At 47.6% G+C, this 17,224-nt stretch overlaps 1 protein-coding gene across 4 annotated transcripts; it reads right to left on the bottom strand.

The window, feature by feature from the left end:
• Nucleotides 1-714: 714 nt before the first annotated feature.
• FCGR2B (Fc gamma receptor IIb) lies at nucleotides 715-16,315 on the bottom strand. Of its 4 annotated transcripts, none has more exons than XM_005541158.5 (8): nucleotides 16,112-16,315; nucleotides 8,515-8,535; nucleotides 7,150-7,404; nucleotides 5,569-5,823; nucleotides 4,680-4,802; nucleotides 3,441-3,497; nucleotides 1,402-1,439; nucleotides 715-1,291 (listed from the first exon to the last, which is right to left on the bottom strand). In XM_005541158.5, the coding sequence occupies exons 1-8, from the start codon at nucleotides 16,221-16,223 to the stop codon at nucleotides 1,214-1,216; spliced, it is 939 nt and encodes a 312-aa protein (XP_005541215.3). In that variant the 5' UTR covers nucleotides 16,224-16,315; the 3' UTR covers nucleotides 715-1,213. The 4 variants fall into 4 exon arrangements, with proteins under 4 accessions (XP_005541215.3, XP_005541214.3, XP_005541218.3 ...); XM_005541157.5 differs by having other exon boundaries at nucleotides 7,150-7,407; XM_005541161.5 differs by lacking the exon at nucleotides 3,441-3,497.
• Nucleotides 16,316-17,224: the final 909 nt, after the last annotated feature.

Here is a 17,224-nt window from a genome sequence, read left to right on the forward strand (position 1 = left end):
ATGACTTCTCTGAGAAGGTCACATCCTTCTGGTAACTACATTGGGAGAATAGCGGAGCAGGACATGTCAGCAATCTCCACTGAGGGCTCATCTCAAGTTTGACTTCCTGTGAACTTGTGTTGCAAAACAGTGTTTTATTTGCCATAGGAGGAAACAGAAGAAGACATGGAAACAAGAATACAAGGTTATTGGCAGAAGAGTACAGTCATGCATTGCTGAAATATGGGGATATATTTTGAGAAATGCAGGCAATTTTGTTGTGTGAACATTAGAGCAGGTACTTATACAAACCTACATGGTGTGGCCTACTACACACCTAGGCTGTATGGCATAGCCTATTGCCCCTAGGCTACAAACCTGTACAGCATGCTACTGTACTGAATACTTTAGGCAACTGTAACACAATGGTAAGTACTCATATATCTAAACATAGGAATAGAAAAGGCATAGTAGAAATATAGCATTATAATTTTATGGGACCACCATCATATATGCAGTTTGTTGTTGAACTAAAAATCGTTACGTGGTGCATGACTGTATTCAGTTTTAAGAAAAGGGGCACTAACTCTACATTCCAAATCCCCATCTCTCCTTTCCCCCACATCCTATCCGTTCCTGCCTTCCTAAGAGTCTCATCACTGAAGAGAAACAGACCCCACGCAATTCAATCTACACTCAAACCAATACAGCCTTGAAAAGGTAAACAGAATGTTATTTTTATAATGTTTTATCATAAAAGTAATATATGATCTTTATAGAAAAATAAAGAAAATTAAAATCATCAATAATTTTATCACCCAGAAACAATCACTTTTAATGTGCTAGTAGAGGTTAGTCTATTTTAACATTTCTGAAATCATATAGATTTACATGATTGTTCTCATGTAACCTGTAACATAAGCATTTCCCAAGTTGCTATGATCTATTAATAACAGTGGTTTGATTAATTGTATTGGCTGTGTGGATGTGGAACGAAGAGTCTTGATGTCAAGAAGGGCTGAAGCACAGAAGGTGCAGTCGGTCATTTGGGGCCATATTGTCCGTGGTTTTCAGGACAGGGAGCTTCAGGACTCAGGTAGATGACTCTGGAAGAGACCTTCTTTTTTGGAACTGCAGCATCTCCTTCTCCTCCCCAAGGGGAATTTAGGCCAGGAACTATCAGATCTTTCCTTCTCTGATTTTCTTCTCAAATCCCAAGGCAAGACAATGGAGACTAAACACGGTTTTGGTCATCAGGCTCTTCCAGAGCGTCCGGATGCATGAGAAGTGAATAGGTGATTGTGTTCTCAGCCTAGAGAAAGCAGAGACCAGCAGTGAGGATCCACAGAGAGGGCCTAGGAAAGAAGGCAACAGAGAAGGCAAAAGGGGAGAAGGGAGGGGGAGATGACTGGGATTACTCACCCCAACTTTGTCAGCCTCGTCAGGATTAGTGGGATTGGCTGTGGGCAAAAAGAAGAAATATCAGCCAGAGCACTGCCGGAGAAGAGGGCCTGCCTGTGCTGATGCTGAGGCTGCAAAACCAACGCCCAAGCTAGAGCCAAAGCAAGCACTGCTGACCCTGTCTTGGATCTCTAGGCCAAGCACTGGGTAAATATGGCCTCATTGATCCACGCGTGGGGTAGCCCAGCCACAGCCTTCCCCATGGGCCATGGTGAAAAAGTGAAGCAGTCACTTGAGCTGCATTCTTCTCAGGGAATTGCTGAGCTTTCCTAGAAGCAAACCAGGGAGCCTTGGGATCTGAGATATTAGGGAAGAGGTGGGGTAGGGGAGTGTTCAGCATCAGAGTGACGTAAAGTCCAGATTTTTGCTGGCCACAGACTTCAGGGAGAGAAGACTGAGGGCCATTTTCACATTGTCTAAATGTAGTGCATCTTTGTTGGAACTTTGAAAAATATGGTACACCGTGGCATTAAAAAGGAAGAGAAAGTGAGTGAGAAAGGGAGGAAGGGAGGGAGGGAAGAAGAAAGGAAGGAAGGGCTTTCTCTGGTTAGTGTCTGAAACACACTGAATTCCCTCATATTTTGCTATGAACTGACTTAGCCAGTGTGAAAAGTAGCCCCAGTATCTGCAAAGTGGCATTTCTCAGGAAGTCGGGAGGCATCTGAGACAGTGCATCTAGTCTCTTCTCTCACTCCCTGAACACCAAGAGCCTTTATTGCCATGCTGTAAATTCTGCAGCAAAACCACATTCTGAATTCCCATTCTAATACATTCCCCAAGAATCCCAGTAACCCAGCTTTACCTTTTGGGAAATCATCAGCCCCAGTGCCTGGCTGCAAAAATGCCTTGTGAAATGTGCTTATGCCAGTGTAGACAGAACCACACAACAAGACGGATAATCCAGTTGCTCGGACTTTGTTTTTTCCAGATCTGCTTTGGCCCTGGTGTGAACATAGGCCCCTGTCCCCACTGGGCCCGGCCAGCGGACACGTGACCTTGCTGCAAGCACAGCGGGACGAGTGATATTTTGCTCAAGCTCTCAAATCTGTTGGCTCTGCTCTGAATCATACTCCAGCCATCTGAGTTGGGGTCGTTGACACCCTTTTTCCTGCCTGTTCCTACTGTCATGGAAGCCCCCAGAAAAAACCCCAGTTTCCTTTGTGCTCTGACTTTACCTACAGTCTGGAAGTTGCCTGGCATCCTCCTGGAAGTTCCTTTACATACTCCCACCTAGGCCAGGGTTTGAGTGGCCCCTGGCTCTCAGAATGTCAGACCTAGAAGGCCTGAGAGGTCACCCCAGCCACCCACTCATTTCCTCAGTGAGCAGACTGAACCCCATCAGGGAGACTGACTGGCTCAAGGCTCCACTGTGTGATGGGGGCAGAAGCAGGCCAAAATTCAATCAACCTTGAGTGCATGGGCATTGGAACCAAGCTTTGCCCACAGAGTAGAGCCCACTAGTGCCCCTAGTCCCCAGGAATTTTCTCAAGCCCAAACCTCCTCTTAGCATTCCACAGACAGCTGAGCCTGGCCACTCCACCCCATCCCTCCACAGAGACAGATTCCTCAGCAAATCAAGGGGTTTCCAGGCCTCCTCCTCTTTTCCCCTAGACTCCTGCCTCCCACATCCGATTGGCCTCAGCCTTACAGCGCCTAGCCCTATCCTTTGCCAGCTCCGCCAAAGCTCCATGGAAAGACCAAAGTATCTCTGATTTCCTGCTCTGGAAATATCACCAGATTCCTGATCCCAGAAATTCGGACACAGCCCTCTCCTCTGTATCCCGGGACTGGTGTTTTTCTTCTCATCTCCAGAGAGGTCCTCTTTAGGCCTAGGAGTTAGACTCAGAGCTGACCAAGCGATTTGAGCCCCGGCCATCCACCCACCGCTGCTCCCTCCCTGGCTCCCAGCTGAACTCGCACAAGCCCCTTCTGGCTGGCTCCGGTCCAGCGGGCAGCCCTGGTGAGCCATCACTGAATCCCTGAGACAACCCTGTACTCACCTGGTTTCTCAGGGAGGGTCTCTCCCATTTCCCTGCACTCAGGGTTTCCTGGGAGGGCTGGGAGGGGCACACAGGAGGTTAGTAGGATTAGGGGGTGGGGCCTGAGTCCTCAGGACCAAGGACCAGGGCCAGGATTGGATGGAACCAGCTCAAGCCTTCCCTCTGGCAGATGCTTTCCGTCCTCCCACCCCCAGCTCCCCTGCTCAGGGGCTGCTCCCGCCTGGAAAAGGGCTGGTCCAGAGGCAGAGCTCAGCTCACCCATGGGGACGCCCAGGAGTGTCAGAAAGGCCACTCCATGGTATCTGAGACTTGCTCTGCCTTTTAAACACCTCTGTGTCTCAGTCTCTCTCTGTTTTTCTGTATTATCATCAGTAACTGAGGTCCTGCTTATGAACCAATTGCAAAGTGCTTTGTGAGGTGTTAGTGGGATTATTTCTCTTTCTCAGCGGCTTGTCGCACCCTCTCTAGTCCTCCTTCCACACCCATATGAGCCCCACCCAGCTTCAATCCCTGCCTTGGCCCGGTGCCTGGAGAGCCCTCCTTCCCTAGCTAAGCGCTGCCCTCACACACCACCTCCTCCAGAATGGCAACAGCCCTGCTTGTGTGCTGTTACTGCCTGACAGGCACTGGTGTAAGAGCGTCAGCCTCTTTCATCCCCATGGCAACCCTGTGAGGTGAGTCCTATTAGTGTCCCCATTTTCCACATGAGACAACTGAGGCACAGAGAGGTGGAGTGACTCACCTGGGTCATATAGCTGGTACGCTGTGGAACTAGATTTGAACCCACGCAGTCCAACCCCACTATGTGCACTCCATCACTGCACTACACTGCTCCCCCCGAGACCTTCTCCAACTGCCTCAGCCCTTGTTGGGCTATGGAGCCTCCTCTGTACTCCTATCCTAGGCTTTTCATGTCCCTATCATTGCTTTTATCCCATCTTATTATAATGGCCTAGCTGTACTTCTGTCTTCCTCACAATGCTGAGAACTCCCCAAGGGCAGGGACTGGACTTCATCTTGGCATCACCCACCATGTCTCACGCATTGGCTGACACATAAGCTAGTTTGTTCAAGTCTTGTCAATGAATGATCTAATAAATGAACAAATGAATATAATACAATACGGGCCTAGATCTGAATGCGTATCTAGCCCAAAGAGAGGGATTCTGGCAATGTCTGGGGTTAGGGCCTGGACCAAGTGGAAACTGATAACAAAAGGGACTGGGAGGAGCTACAAACCTGAAATCCGCTTTTTCCTGCAGTAGATCAAGGCCACTACAGCAGCAACAATGGCCGCTACAGCAATCCCAGTGACCACAGCCACAATGATCCCTATCGGTGAAGAGCTGCCCATGCTGGGCACTAGGGAAGACAGACATTAGGACAGGATGGGGTTACTATTTGAATGACTACTTTTGTATTCTCCCTGTCCCACCTCCCTCCTCCTCCAGTGCTATGTCCTAGTGCTTGTCACCCAAAGCTCTTCTGTGTCTGAGTCACTCACCAATGCAAGACTCATACATCCCCCAGCCTCACCTGCACAGGGTTTCTGTGGCTGGACTTATGCCTCCTGCCTATCCAGGTTTCTCCACCAAACTAATAAAGGCACATTGGCGAGCAGGCAGGAGCAGAGGGAAGGAATCCCCTTAGCCCTTGCGGGCAGTAGGGAGGGTGGGCCCAAAGCCTTGCGTAGCTGGAGGCATCATTACTCTACGGAGCACAGCCTTGAACAGACTATGACATGCCAGGCTTTCTGGAGTGAATGGCTATAACATGAGCCATGAGAAGAAACGAGGCAAACTTCAGCTCTTAGGAATGCCCAGGAGCCTGGGGAACCTCTGCACCAATGAGGAAGCTCTGCTTCGCTGCCCTCTTCAGTCTGGGGCCTGCATTTCAAAGTGGAACAAGAGCCTGACTACCTATTACCTGGGAGGTGAGGGCTCCAAGTTCTGGCCCCTACTCCTGCTCATTGGCCAATACTTAGCCAGGCCTCCACACCACTCCTCTTTGCTCCAGTGCCCAATTTTGCTGCTGTGGCCTTTCTCAGACCCCCGTGTAGGCCCAGATGACCTTAGCGCTTGTCCATCCCCTCTTCTCCCCTCCCTACATCTTGGCAGATTCCCCATACCTTGGACAGTGATGGTCACAGGTTTGGATGAGTATGGTGTGTAGCCTATGTTTCCTGTGCAGTGGTAATCACCACTGTGACTGTGGTTTGCTTGTGGGATGGAGAAGTTGGGATTCATATGGGAAAATTTCTTGGATATTCCATTCTGGAAGAATGTGACCTTGATCAGAGGCTTGTCCTTCCAGCTGTGGCACCTCAGCATGATGGTTTCTCCCTCCCGGAACTCCAGGTGAGGGGTCTGGAGCGCCAGCCACTCTGAAAGATGCAAAAAACCCCAGAGGACCCGGGAGGTCTTGGCTCAGCTCTGAGACCCAGATCTTCCTTACTGGTGGGACATGGTGTGCAGAGGGAACAGCTGAGGTCTGAAATCAGACAGTCCTGGACTCTAATGCTTGCTGTGTCATTTATGAACTCTTGGGCAGATAATTTAAGTCTTCTGAGCCTCAGTTTCCTCATTTGTGAAAATGGGCATGATAATGTCATGTATCTACAATAGGCCCTAGCACATAGTAGGTGTTCAGGATACACTCATCTCCTCCTTCTCCCAGGAAGGCAGCTGCAGCCTTTTCCTGCCCGACAGGCCTCTGTAGGAAGAACACAAGAGACCCTAAGATGCGATCTCTTCCATGTCGGGGAGGGAAGGAGGAATCCAGTCTGACCGAGGAGTCTGCATGTGAGAAGGATATATGCCTGTGTGGCCAGCAGAAAGTCATGAATGTGCAACACATGTTACCTGACGAATGCTACTTGACAAATTTACTTGGAGAATGTTAATAAGTGTGGAGCTTCTTTCCAGCAGGGTCTAAAGGCAGCAGTGTCGCCAGTGGGTCATTCGTTTGCTGTGTACTTTTGAGGAAAATTTGCTATTCAGGTGAAGGGAGAGGATCAAGTGAAAAGCAACAAGGACAATGTTCATCACAATCTCATTGTAACTTTGCTTTACAGAGAGCCACCTTTCAATGGGAGCTTTGTAAGATCATCAACCTCTCCAGCGAAATATTTACTAAGCTCTGCCCAGTTTCAGATGCTGGAAATACAAAGATGGGTAAGACACGACTTTCATCTCAGGTTTCCCACAGGCTGGTGGAAGAGAAAGACAGAGAAGGGCACCTAGCACTGTGAGAACGTGGAGAAGGGGCATGGAGGGTGGGATGGGGGCAGGGAAACACTGATTCCCACCAGAAGCCTTTGAGGGAGGCATTAGTGCCCCATGGAGCAGGTGAGGAAATGGAAACTCAAGGGTTAAATGAATTAATCATGTTTGTACAGTGAGTCATTTCCAGGGCTAGGATTCAGTTGTGGTCTGTTTGTGCTTTTCAGTTCTGCCATTAAAATGGAAATGGGTTTTATGCAGTCGGGATTTCCTTCTGCTTCTCTCACACTTGGCTGCCTGTTTGTGGCCTCGTAACCTTCTGTTCAATCAGGACCGAGGCAAAAACAACCATTGATATATGCTGAGGCAACTCACACTGATGCTTCCCAGTAAGCAGGCCACCCCCCTTTCCTGCAAACCTCTGCCTGAAAGCAGATTTCAACCGTCCTGGGTCTCCCAGGTCCACCCCGGGGCCTTCCTCCACTGACCAGAAAGCACAGTCAGATGAACAGGGTCGCTGAGGCTGGTCCGGCCAGTCTGGCACCTGTACTCCCCGCTATCATTGTTGTTGGCCTTGAACCTGTAGCTGGGCTGCGTGTGGGTGGGGATGAGATTCCCATTGTGGAACCACTGAGTGGAGTCGCTGTCAGGGCTGTGAGCGCCCCCGCACGTCAGAGTCACAGAGTCCTCCCGGAGCACGTTGATCCACGGGGGCTCGAGTTTCAGCACAGCCTTCGGGGGAGCTGCTGAGGGGCAGAGAGAGGAGGTAGCGTGAGGAAGAGGAAGCCCAAGAGCCTGAGCAGGCCCTGAATCTCAGACACAGAAGCACCTGTGGGCCTACTGGGGGCACCAAAAGCTGAGCCAGGCCCAGAATGGTTCTGCAACTGAAGGCAGTTGCTTTTGCTCATACATCCCACCACAAGGGCCCCAGGGAGCCCAGGGATTCAGACAGGGCAAAAGAGAAGAGGGAGGGAGCGGGCAAGAGAAACACCCTAGAAATACATATACTTCACCAAGAGATAATCCTCACCAATTCCTTCTCTCTCTCCCCACCAACCTCTCCCCGCCACCACAGACACACAGACACCCCATACATACATACTCTTTTGAGACTAACTTTTCTCCCCAATAAACAAAGGTGTTTGGACACTGGTGGATAAATTTTCTCTGGGGCTGACTGAAGGTTAAGTGGGGGCTCTGGTGGAGATGGCAGGCATGGGAGTCGGGTATCAGGTTTCCGTTCTGACCTAATGTCGTTCTGTGTACTTTTAAAAATGATGTCAAGATGGCCCGTCCTCACACCCAAGCATAGATGAGCTTCTCTGGCCTTAGACGGATAAAGAGAGAGGGAGAAAACCTGGAGGGTCAGTCCTGGGGCGGCAGAGGCTGAGTGGCACAAACACAGAGGTGCTCAGGAAAGTGTAGCCAGAGGTATACAGAGGCGGCTCTCTGAAGCTCTCAGAAACATGCACAGTCAAGGATTTAGCAACACAGGGGGACAACATATGCAGGCCATGTGATTTTGCATGTGCCTGAATTTTATTTGGAGAGAGGAAGCTCTTGGTTTTATTTGGACAGCAGAAGGCAGTTGAGAGAGAGGTCAGAGTTCTCATTTTCTGTGACAGCTCCCCCATTTGAACACCGTGGCTGCCTACAACTTGCCTCCGTGGAAGGAGGAAAAGGAAGGAGGAGAGCAGAAGAGGGAGCAGGGGATCCTTCGGGAGCAATTACCCTTTCCTGGCCCTGACAACTGGGCTCAGTTGCTGGTACATTTAGAGCACCTCCAGACAGGGCACTGGGAGGAGAGGAAAAGGGGACCTGGAGGAAGGAAAGGCTGTGGGTGGAGTACTTACCAGGTGTCCCAGCAACAGGAGCTGTAAGACAGAAAGCAAAGATCAGCCCACAGTGGAGTGTCTGATCACCTGCCCTCTTTGGCCCAGAGACTGCCCACGCCCAGAACACCCTTCATCTACAGCACAGCCCTCATGATCATATTCCCTGGGACTGCCTGGATGAGCTGCACTTTCGAAAGGACTGAGAACTCCTTCCCAGTAACATACAAAAATGAAATAAAATTATATAACACCCTCTTCCACCTGTTTTGTGACATTTTCCTTTGGCTTCCCCTCTTGACTGATTAAAATAAATATGCCTCTGGAAAGAGGTCTCTGTTGGGCTTTACATATGATTTATGCATCAGTGTAAAGAATTTTGCCAGAGTTTATCCTGAGAGCAAGATTTGTTCTTTTGTTGGAGTGGGGTAGAAATTGCACAGGTAATCCACGATCACTACAGAAAAATAGAAAATACACAGAAGCAAAATATTATCACCTTGGCATACATCCTGTTGGATTTTTTTCTGTGATCACACACACACACATGCTGTTCACATACAGACATACATAAGTGTAAATGAGGATATCCTCTAAAAACTGTTCTTTAACCTGAGTTTTCACTGAGCAATGCAAGTTCTAGTAGATGAATCTGTTTCTATGTTGTCATTTTATTTTATTTTACTTTTGGGGGGGACAGGGTCTCACTCTGTCACCCAGGCTGGAATGAAAGGACGCGATCTTGGCTCACTGCAACCTCCGCCTCCCAGGTTCAAGTGATTCACCTGCATCAGCCTTCCAAGGACTAGGATTACAGGTCTGCGTCACCATACCCAGCTAAGTTTTGTATTTTTAGAAGAGAAGGGGTTTCATCATGTTGGCCAGGCTGGTCTTGAACTCCTGACCTGAAGTGATCTACCTGCCTCGGTCTCCCAGAATTCTGGGATTACAGATGTGAGCCACTGCGTGCGCCCATGTTGTCATTTTAAAAAGCTACACTAGGCCGGGCGCGGTGGCTCAAGCCTGTAATCCCAGCACTTTGGGAGGCCGAGACGGGCGGATCACGAGGTCAGGAGATCGAGACCATCCTGGCTAACACGGTGAAACCCCGTCTCTACTAAAAAATACAAAAATCTAGCCGGGCGAGGTGGCGGGCGCCTGTAGTCCCAGCTGCTCGGGAGGCTGAGGCAGGAGAATGGCGTAAACCCGGGAGGCGGAGCTTGCAGTGAGCTGAGATCCGGCCACTGCAGTCCAGCCTGGGCAACAGAGCAAGACTCCGTCTCAAAAAAAAAATAAATAAATAAATAAATAAAATAAAAAAATAAAAAGCTACACTATATTCTACTATTTGGCTGTCCTGTGATTTATTTAACAACTCTATTGCTTGGCCTTTAGGTCTTCCAGGTTTTTGCTATTAGAAATATCTCTTAAAAGGAGAAAGAGACTGCAAAAGGACACCAGATCTGTGACTTCATGCAGGGGTAGGGGGATGCCACTGGGTTAAGAAAAGAGCTTCCATAGGGGAGGCAGTGTGGGCTAGGGTGGGTAAAGATTTGTGGGTGCTATTATTGGGTAAAGAAGCAAAGCTGGGTCCTTAGGTGAATCAGAGCTGTCTGTGTGTGTGTGTGTGTGTGTGTGTGTGTGTGTGTGTGTGTGTCCATCTGTCCATGGGTGAGGGTCTTCTCTTGCATCTGGGCTGAGAGAAAGTCAAGAAGCTTCCAAGTGCGTGTATATTTTCAGGGACAAAAGTATGGAAGGAAATGGAAGCAGAACCAAGGGGCGAAAAGGAGGCAATGTGGAGAAAGCATTGGCTTCAAAGTTTGGAGAACTGGATTCTGGTCCCAATGTTCCAATACCTCGAAATATACACTTGGACCAATCACTTCCTTCCTTCGCAATACAACATTAATCAACAAACCTGCATTGGTTTCCCACTGCCCTGCAATGCATGCTGAGTTCTACTAAGGGAAAAGAATGTAAGTCCCTACTTCCACTGAGGACAAGAATCTAACGGTGAAGATAAGCACATGTGTAATCTGATGTAAAAGAGATGCCATTAGAGGAATATGGATAAAATGCTATGGAGGTTCAGAGAAAGAAAAGATCCCAGGGCTCTGTGTTTGGGAGGGTTTGGGGTTCAAAAGGAGGAGAATTCCATGGAGAAGATGGGACCTTCCAGGTTCGTCAAGTACCTTCCAGGACTGATAGGATTTTGGTTGAGAGGAAAGAGGTATTCCATGGGAAGGAGCAGCAGGTACTTGGCAACATTCCCAGCAAGTTGCAGCCCAACTTCTACTTGATTTCTGGTCTCTCCTCAAGCACTTCCAATAATGAGGGACAAAGCAGGAAAGCAAGGTAGAAGTCATACTCTGGAGGGCTCCTAGTGCCAGGTGGTGTGACAGTGGGGGAAGGCACATACTGAGTTTAAATGCTGACTCCACTACTGCTACGTGACCTTTCACAAATTACTTAACTTTTCTCTGCCTCAGTTTCCTTGCTTGCAAATGAAGATAATGACAGCAGTATCTACCTCATAGGGTTGTTGTAAGGATTCAATGAGATAATCCAGAGAAGGCATTTAGTGTGCTACATGACACATGGTGAATTTCAAATAAATTTAAGTTAATTTTTTATAAGTTCGCACCTTGGTTCAGTATACAGTGGGAAGTTACTCAGAATTTTCTAATTGGGGCTGAAAGTGCAGTGTCAAATAGATTGGAACAGGGGAAATTCCAAAGAGGTTAATTAAGAAAGAAAGTAATTGTGATGGAAGAATGAGGTCAGAGAAAAAGAAAAAAAAAAAAAAAAGAGATGACTGCAGTGATCCAGAATATGTGGATAACCCATCAAACACCTGGCCTCTTCACTCCCCGAACTGCTCATCATCAGTAAACTTTCTTTCTTTGGAGATGAACTTTATCTGCTCAAGTACAGCCCCCAGAATAATCTTTGACCTTATCAAGAACCCCAAAGCATCCATCTTACCACTGTCTATCCTTGAGCACATGTTTGCCTTCACCTCCCACCCACCCCCATCTAGCTTGAATTCAATGAGGCATCACTATAATTACCTCCTTGCAAATCCCCTTAACTTCAGTTGCCTTTCTCTATCTTTACCAAAAGCACCTGTATTCTCCATGCCTTTACTTGCTCAATTGGGTGTTACTGAAATTACCACACAAGAAGGCAAACTGTTGATGCAGTAAATGTGTGATCACCGCATTCAATAGGACACTGAACTGCCATTGTGGACTTTTCTCCAAGACATTTGCTCTGCTACTCTGAGTAGTGACATTCATCTTTTCCTCATTCCCCAAACTTTCTCATCCCACCCTCTGCCTCCAGTCCCCTCTCATTTTTAGCTGATGCCTTCCCTCATATTTCATGGAGAAAAAAAAAGAGGTTACACAGAAAATCTCACATCGTCCCCCGACTAAATCTACCCGTCTATCTGCATCTCCTCCTGTCTTCTCCTTCCTTGCATTTCATTGGAGAAAGTATCTCTCCTCCTGTCTATGGTCAGTCTCAAGCAAGTACTCTGATCCCATTCCCTTCAATCCGCTCAAGGATTTCCCTTTCTGTGATTCACTTTCTCTTCTGCATCACCAGTTTCTCCCTCTTAGCTGGATCTTCCCATCAATGGTAAATTTATTTCAGTATCTTCCACTAAAAATAAAAAACAAAAAAAACTTTTCCTTGACACCATATATAATTCCAGCTAGTACCCCATTTCACGCGGTTTGTTGTTGTTGTTGTTGTTGTTTGTTTGTTTGTTTTTGTTTTTGACAGAGTCTCACTCTGTCACCCAGGCTGGAATACAGCGGCACCATCTCAGCTTACTGCAACCTCCGCCTCCCAGATTCAAGCAATCCTCTTGCCTCAGCTTCCCGAGCAGCTGGGATTACAGGTATGCCCCATCATGCCTGGCTAATTTTTGTATTTTTAGTAGAGATGGTGTTTCACCATGTTGGACAAGCTGGTCTTGAACTCCTAACCTTAAGTGATCCACCCACCTCGGCCTCTCCAAGTGTTGGGATTACAGGCGTGAGCCACCACGCCTGGTCTCTCTTGTCCCTTTCACAACTAAATTTCTCCATTGTTTTTCTTACACAGGCTGTCCTCATTTCTTCTTCCATTCACTGTCTAATTCTCTGCAATTTGGACTTGGCCCTCAGCAGTCCACTAAAACTTTTCTTTTTCTTTTTTTTTTTTTTTTTGAGATGGAGTCTCGCTCTGTCACCCAGGCTGGAGTGCAGTGGCCGGATCTCAGCTCACTGCAAGCTCCGCCTCCCGGGTTCACGCCATTCTCCTGCCTCAGCCTCCCGAGTAGCTGGGACTACAGGCGCCTGCCACCTCGCCCGGCTAAGTTTTCGTATTTTTAGTAGAGACGGGGTTTCACTGTGTTACCCAGGATGGTCTCGATCTCCTGACCTCGTGATCCGCCCGTCTCGGCCTCCCAAAGTGCTGGGATTACAGGCTTGAGCCACCGCGCCCGGCCCACTAAAACTTTTCTTGGCAAAATCACCAATGGCTTCGTGTTGTCATATCAAGTGGACACATTCTGTTTCTCTCCGTCTTCCTCATGTCAATATCTATCTTCACTATCCACCCAGCTACATAGGCCAGAAACCTGCAAGCCATCTTTTAACCTCTCTGTCTCCCAAAATCCAGCCCCTTCCATACCAGGAAGTCTTGCTGATCCTGCTTCCAACTTAGATCTCGAACCCACTAACTTCTCTTCACCCCCATTATAGCCACTACTCAGTTTAGGTCACCATCAGCTTTTTCCCATATCTTAATTTGTCCCCTCACTTCTTATGGTCCCCCTACAATCCATTTTCAACAAAGAAGCTAGTTCCTTAAAAAAGAAAAAAAAAAAAAAAGAAATCAGATGATGTCACTCCCCTGCTTACAAGCCTTCAGTTGCCTTTCTTTGGTCTTAAAATAAAGTGGAAATGGCCTACAAGCCCTACTCAATTTGGTCTGTGCTTACTTCTCCAGCCTCAGCTCAGAACCCTCTTCCCCTACTCATCGAGTTTCATTAACACTTGCCTTCCTGGCATTCTTCAAATTTGGGGGTTTTCTGTATGCCAAATTTGGGGGTTTTCTGAAATGCGTCCTCGATCACCAAATGGCTAAATCCCTACCATGTTGAGTCTCAGTTTACATGTCACCTCCTCAGAAAACTCTTTACATAACATCCTGTTTAAAGTAGGCTGCTCTCTTGTCTTCCCCACAACTAATCTTATCACAATACCCTATTTACATCTTCATAGTCCTTTTCCATTTGTACTTATGCCTTCTTGGTTGTTTACTTTTCATTTATATCCCTCAGTGGGATAAAAATTCAAAGAGAGCAGTAGCCATATTAATTTTATGTGCCATTGCTCTGGAAATCATTCACTGGTTGGATCTAGGTAGGAGATAAGAGAGCCCAAAGTTGTATTGACAACAGGAGGTGAAGAAGAGGAAACAGATGCAGAAAGAATTTAAGTGGCAGAGAGAAGTTGGCATTTAATAGACTGTGGGGGTGATTTAAGTTGGATAACTAGGAAAAGGGTGGCTGTGCTTACACAAATACAAATGTTAGCAGGAGAAGAACATTTGTAAGGAGGAGATGGTAAGTTGGATTTTGAATATGCTTTGTTTTTGAGCTGGCGAATCGTTTTAGAGGTGTCCAACCAGCAGTGGAAATGTAAAATTATACCTGACAGAAGCAAGCAAGAGAAATAGGTTTAGGAGTTGTTGACATAAAAGTGGTAGCTAAAAACCTCAGTATGTAGGATTGGCAAGGGGGACGGTGTAGTGGGAGAGAGGGTGAAAAAAGAAGAGGAAGAAGAGGGAGAGAAAAAAATAAAAAGATGAGGAAAGGAGAGAGACGTCACTAATTATTTATCCATTCCACAGTTAATAAATAGTAGTAAATACCAAACATGCTCCCACCCAGTGTACTTATTGCTTCACAGTAAGTTCATTGACCTCATATTTCCGGTCAGGAAAGCTGTCAGTCATGCTCACTGATAAGTCTCCAAGTCCTAGAACAGTGCCTGCACATAGAATTTGGAGAATCAGCAGGAGCAAAGGTGGTAAAAACAGAAAGCGCCGTGTACATATTGCCTGGCTGTAGAAGAAGATCCATTTGGGGTGCAATGGGGAACACGGTTAGCAGGGCAGAATTAGAGTTTTTGCAGTAGGCAATGGAGCAGCACAGAAGGCATTTATGAAATGCACTGACACAGCCGTAGCTGGACCTGAAGATGCCACGGCCTTGGTGTGCAGCATGGATGCATGGGAGGGGAGACAGGAGCAATCAAGACCCCATCAGAGGGTGCTATAAAAATTGAGTTATCAAGTGATAAAGACCTAAATGTGGAAGCCCCAGTAAGAGTGGAAAAAAATAGGGTAAATCCTTGATGATTTAGCAAAAGGCAAACGGGAGAAAATACCAAAGATCTTTCCCAGGAATCTTGCCCAGGTGACTGGCACATTGGTAGCACTAGGAGCAGAGATAAAGAAGCACATCACCTCTCTAGGCCTGAGCTTCCCCACATGACAAATGAGGTAGTTCACCTTACTTTCTCTTCGAATTTAATCCATGCATCCCATTCATGGAGGAATACTTTCTTTTCCTTACCTCTTTCTCCTGTAGCCCAGTATCATCCTGCATTGACAACCAAGAGCTGAGGGTCCCCAGAGCTGATCAGATTTCACTAGCAGCCACAGCACACAATTTGGATGAGTGGCAGTATGCTTTCCTCTAGAATGTGAGGGTGGAAGCCCCAGGAATTGAGATTGGAGAGATAGTCCTGGCAGTAGATCTCCCCTACTTGGCCTCGCATAGGCTTTTCAAACCACCTAGCATGATCAGTCCCTGTCCCCTGTCCAACAGCTGAGAACATAGTCTAAAAACAGCCCTCCATTTTGGCCTAAGACCCTGGCTTTCTTGCTGATCAGATCCAGTACCTCCCCATCATGGTCTGTGTGGTAAAAAGAAGCATGCATGATTTCTCTGGTTCCCACAACACATCACTCCAGACTTACCCAGGTGTGTGTATTCTCAGAGCCCCTGTTCTCTGGATAACCTAGATCTCCCTGTGCTTCTGCCCAGGGGAATATTCTTACACATGAAGATGATAGGCTTCTGCTGCATGAAGTGGTTTCACGGGCACAGAGAATGGCCACTGCCACCTCCTCCCAAAAATGCATCTTATAACTTCCTCCCTACCCCTTATCCAAGGCAGCACTGGCCCTCCTGACTAAGATGTGGTCTTTTGTGAAACATAAATTTCAAAGAAGGCAAACACTCTGGCCATTCATTTGTCATTCAAATATCGGTTACTAGACTTTTCTCACAGCGGGTTCTGATGTGGGAAGTGACAGAACATCAAGAGTCTGGGTGTTCAGTGAGATTGGGTGAAAGACACAGAAAAAGCCCTGAACTCTGCCACATTGGATGACTTTCCAAAGCCAGCAGAGTCGTCAGGGTTTCATCTTCACCAGCCTGCCTTCCCTCCCCTGGGTGTCCTGACGGGCCTCCCATGCCACCCCTCATCCTTGCCCAGGCTTATCCCCAACCGAGTTTCCTGTTCTTCTCTCCCTCCCGGGGGCCCTGACTCACCCAGGAATAGCACAGCTGTCCACAGAAGCATGTGGCCCCAAGGCTGGGAGGACTTGCAGTCAGCCCAGTCACTCTCAGTAGCAAGGACAGGTAAGAATGACAGGATTCCCATCACTCCCTGGAGCGAGCTGGTGCCCAGAGTACAGCAGTCACAGCCTTCTCTCCAAGTTTGGCGGATTCTACCCCAGAGGGCAAACAAATTCTGGAGTCTGAAAGAGGAAGTGAAAAAGAAATGTTCTGTTTTATCATAGGCTCCTCCCTTTCCACCCTCTTTCCTCTCAGATGTTCCCTCCTAGAAGATTCAGAGCTTCCCAGATAAATCTGGCGTAGCCCATATTCAAATTCACAGAAATTTTAGAAACTATGGAAACAACTCCCTTCTTCTCCCTCTGAGGCCACAGCTGGCTTGGGCCTCTGGGAGAAAGAGGGAAATGGTCACCAAAACTCAGCTCAGAACCTCCTGTTGCAGTCTCTATCCTACTGAGAGAGGGCGATGGATGACAGCATGCACCAGCAATCTAGTACTTCTACTTCCACTTGGAGACCCAGGCACTGGAATCTGGACTCCTCCTGAAATTGAGCATGGGGGCTCCAGGCCACCTACCATCATTTAAGGACAAGGAGGTATGTCAGGATGGCAATAGAATGACCACGCTCATCCTCATTATTCCCCTGCCCGTATTCATTCTTTTTCTGATTCATTCTTCCATTTAATGAATATCCCAATAAATATCTATTGAGTGCCAATCTGTGCCCTGGTTTTGTATCTTGGTCATTTTTGCCACCCTCATTTCCATCCCTGTTCTCACTGCAATGGCATGGTGAAAGAGCATGGGCTTTGAAGCTGTGTTAGGTTTAGGTTTGAATGCCAGGTGGCTTCTCAGAGTGTCAGGTTCCAGATCTGTAAAAGTGAAGATTATTGTGCCTACCGTTTAAGCACAGTTTCTCAGCCTCAGCACTATGGACATTTTGGGCCAAACTATTCTTGCTGTGAGGACCTTCCCTGAACATTGTAGGATGTTCCGCAGCACCCCTGGGCTCTACCTGTTAGATGCCAGTGGCACCCCCAGTTGTGAAAACAAAAATGCCCCCAGATATTGGCAAGTGTTCCCT

Source organism: Macaca fascicularis, chromosome 1, assembly GCF_037993035.2.
Source record: "Macaca fascicularis isolate 582-1 chromosome 1, T2T-MFA8v1.1".
NCBI lineage: Eukaryota > Metazoa > Chordata > Mammalia > Primates > Cercopithecidae > Macaca > Macaca fascicularis.